Genomic DNA, 2,500 nt, shown 5'->3' with positions numbered 1-2,500 from the left:
CACTGTAATTCCTACAGCAATGCATGTACAGTTTACCCTAAGGAGATTGTCCTATGTTCACATTTCTAGCAATGACATGGTCTGTCAACAAATTACAGTACAAACAGTCAAAGCGTAAATGAGAATCTTGTCCAGTCTCTTGCAATCAATCTCCCACAGACACTAAGGTGTTACAATTTGACTGTCTTATCCGTACACAATGACAAAAGGACTTGTCATTCTGATGGCACTGATGTTCATTGACACAGATATTTACTTTTGTGAGATGAACTAAGGATTTTGAGCAAGAGACTGGCTTTTGCAGGTGATCCATGGTGTTTTGCTATTTGTACGAATTGTTTTGAGAAATGCATTTACGGTTTTGCAAATGTTCAGGATGATTCGAGAAATGTACCAAAGCGACTGAGAAAAACGTAATACTGCAGGTTAGCTGATACTACAACATTTCTGAAACAAATAACAAACAAACACATTTAGACCAGTCCAAGAGAAAATATTGAAACTGATCCGCATAATTCCATCAGCTTTCACAGTAAAGACAATACATCATGATCCGATAGTTCACATTAACCATTGACCGTAAACAAGAAAGTCAATAATATGATGTGAAAATGTGGAAGGATACTGCAAGGTGCAACGTATGTGTTTTATCAAAGAGGACGATGAAGAACACATATTAAGGCTAACCAATAACAAACAATAACAGTTAAAGGAGAGACCAACCATACCCAGTTTATATAACTTTCTCCTAAGCATACAATTCTAATGAGCAAACACGTTTGGAATTGTATTTTCTTAATGAAGGTATGGAGACCCTGCTGGAGCTCGAGGAAAAGGAGGATGAGGGGGGAGGTATAGAACAGAAAGAACTCAGCCCCCAAGAGCTGCTGGACGGGGAGAAGGCCGTCAACATCAATATAACGAGTCCTGGAGACACCCCGTGAGATCTCTCACACACACACACACACACACACAGGCATGCACGCACGCACGCACACACGCACGCACGAATACACAACTGACCCCATAGACTTGCTCTACAATGGGTTACCTCAGATCATTCACCTCTGTGCCTCTATTGGTCACTTTGAGTAGGCCATTTGGTCCTGAGTCTATAAACACACGTGCGCACGTGTGTGCACAAGTGATCCCACGGCCCAATATGCCACAGTACATATATGGAACTCACGTTTCTGCTGTTTTTCTTATTTTTCAAAAGATAATGCATGAAATACTACAAAATCAGAACAACGTCTAGTTGTTGGTCAGTGAAACCCACCACATGATTTGTTCTATAACCATGTGTACATTGATTTGGAATCAACAAGAATCTCTACACTTGTTGATTGGGTGTGTTAGTCAGTCAGTGAGTCGTGGTTGCGTATATGAGGTTACAGGTACAGTTCAATAAGGCATAATCTATAATTACTTGCTCAAGAATCCTAAATAAACATTGATATTTATTGGTTTTTTGTCCTCTCTCCCACCAAATCCAGATTTGGCCGGACCAAGCCGGTGAACTTGTCCGAATGTCCCAGCGCCTACCATCACAACTCACCTCAAGAAAAACAGCTGTTGGTTATCGCTGACAACTTCAGCTCCCAATATTCACACATCTTCCCCAGCCGCAAGCCCCTCTTCCTCTGCCCTTTGAATGAATGTGGTGTGAAGGTAAATGTTAGCACAGACACACACACACCCTTCTTCTGCTGTTTCCTACCAGTCTTACCCCAACACCTCCTGCTAACGCCTTCTGTTCGTCCACCACCATCCTATCTCCGTTCTTCTCTTCCTCGTCTGCCTTTCCTCATTCCACACTCTCTCGCCCCCCCCCCACCCCCCCCCCCCCGTGTTCCCTCTCCATGGGAAGTTTTTATGATCACTCTCCGTGTCTCTGTTCTCACTCTCACTCGTGTTTGTTGCTTTTCACTTTGCTGCCTAAGCTGTGCTTGTAAACAAACCTCCAAAAAGAGAATATCAGACATGGCCCACACTCAAATGCTTGCCTTGTACCAGGATGTTATCGTATTGCTTTTATTTATACACCCACAAGCTCTCACTGGGTGTGTGTCTATTGTTCTGTTTGCTTTTATTTATTATTCAATTACAACTAGGGCATTTAGCCCTAGATTTTTTATCCAAAGCGACTTACATCGGTTAATACACACATTGACACACCGACGGCAGAGTCAACCATGCAAGGCGACAGCCAGCACGTCAGGAACAGTTAGGGTTAGGTTTCTTGCTCAGGGACACATCAACACTCAGCTAAGAGGAGCTGGGGATCGAACTAGCAACCTTTCGGTCACAAGACAACTGCTCTACCTCCTGAGCTAAGATTAATCCAGTAAATAATAGTCTCCTGTGTGCCTCATCCAGAAGTTTGTGTCCACTACCCTGCGGAGCACCATGCTTCCCTACTCCGGCCTCTACGACTGGGACAACTGTGCCTCCTTTGTAGCCGACCACCTGGTACTGCAAGCCCTGGATCCTCCCATAG

At 43.8% G+C, this 2,500-nt stretch overlaps 2 protein-coding genes across 4 annotated transcripts in view; one reads left to right on the top strand and one right to left on the bottom strand.

Annotated features, from left to right (window-relative positions):
• The window catches only part of lcat (lecithin-cholesterol acyltransferase), a 9,398-nt gene extending 7,699 nt beyond the window's left edge, over positions 1–1,699 (bottom strand). The window contains exon 1 of the mRNA XM_060060204.1: positions 1,559–1,699. The gene's annotated coding sequence lies outside the window, so the exon portion shown is untranslated. The remainder of the gene's footprint in view (positions 1–1,558) is intronic.
• ccdc135 (coiled-coil domain containing 135) overlaps positions 1–2,500 on the top strand; it is a 12,074-nt gene that overhangs the window by 1,026 nt on the left and 8,548 nt on the right. For 2 of the 3 annotated variants that reach the window (XM_060060198.1, XM_060060197.1), the window contains exons 2-4: positions 805–940; positions 1,497–1,671; positions 2,359–2,500. The exon at positions 2,359–2,500 is cut by the window's right edge and continues 5 nt beyond it. In XM_060060198.1, the coding sequence (XP_059916181.1) occupies positions 807–940; positions 1,497–1,671; positions 2,359–2,500 (451 nt within the window). In that variant the 5' untranslated portion in view covers positions 805–806. The remainder of the gene's footprint in view (positions 1–804; positions 941–1,496; positions 1,672–2,358) is intronic. The other variant, XM_060060200.1, reaches the window with a different exon arrangement.

The sequence above is a fragment of the Gadus macrocephalus genome, chromosome 9, assembly GCF_031168955.1.
Source record: "Gadus macrocephalus chromosome 9, ASM3116895v1".
In the NCBI taxonomy this organism is placed as follows: Eukaryota; Metazoa; Chordata; class Actinopteri; order Gadiformes; family Gadidae; genus Gadus; species Gadus macrocephalus.
The sequence above is the reverse complement of the archived record's forward strand: the minus strand, read 5'-3'. Positions and strand labels throughout refer to the sequence as shown.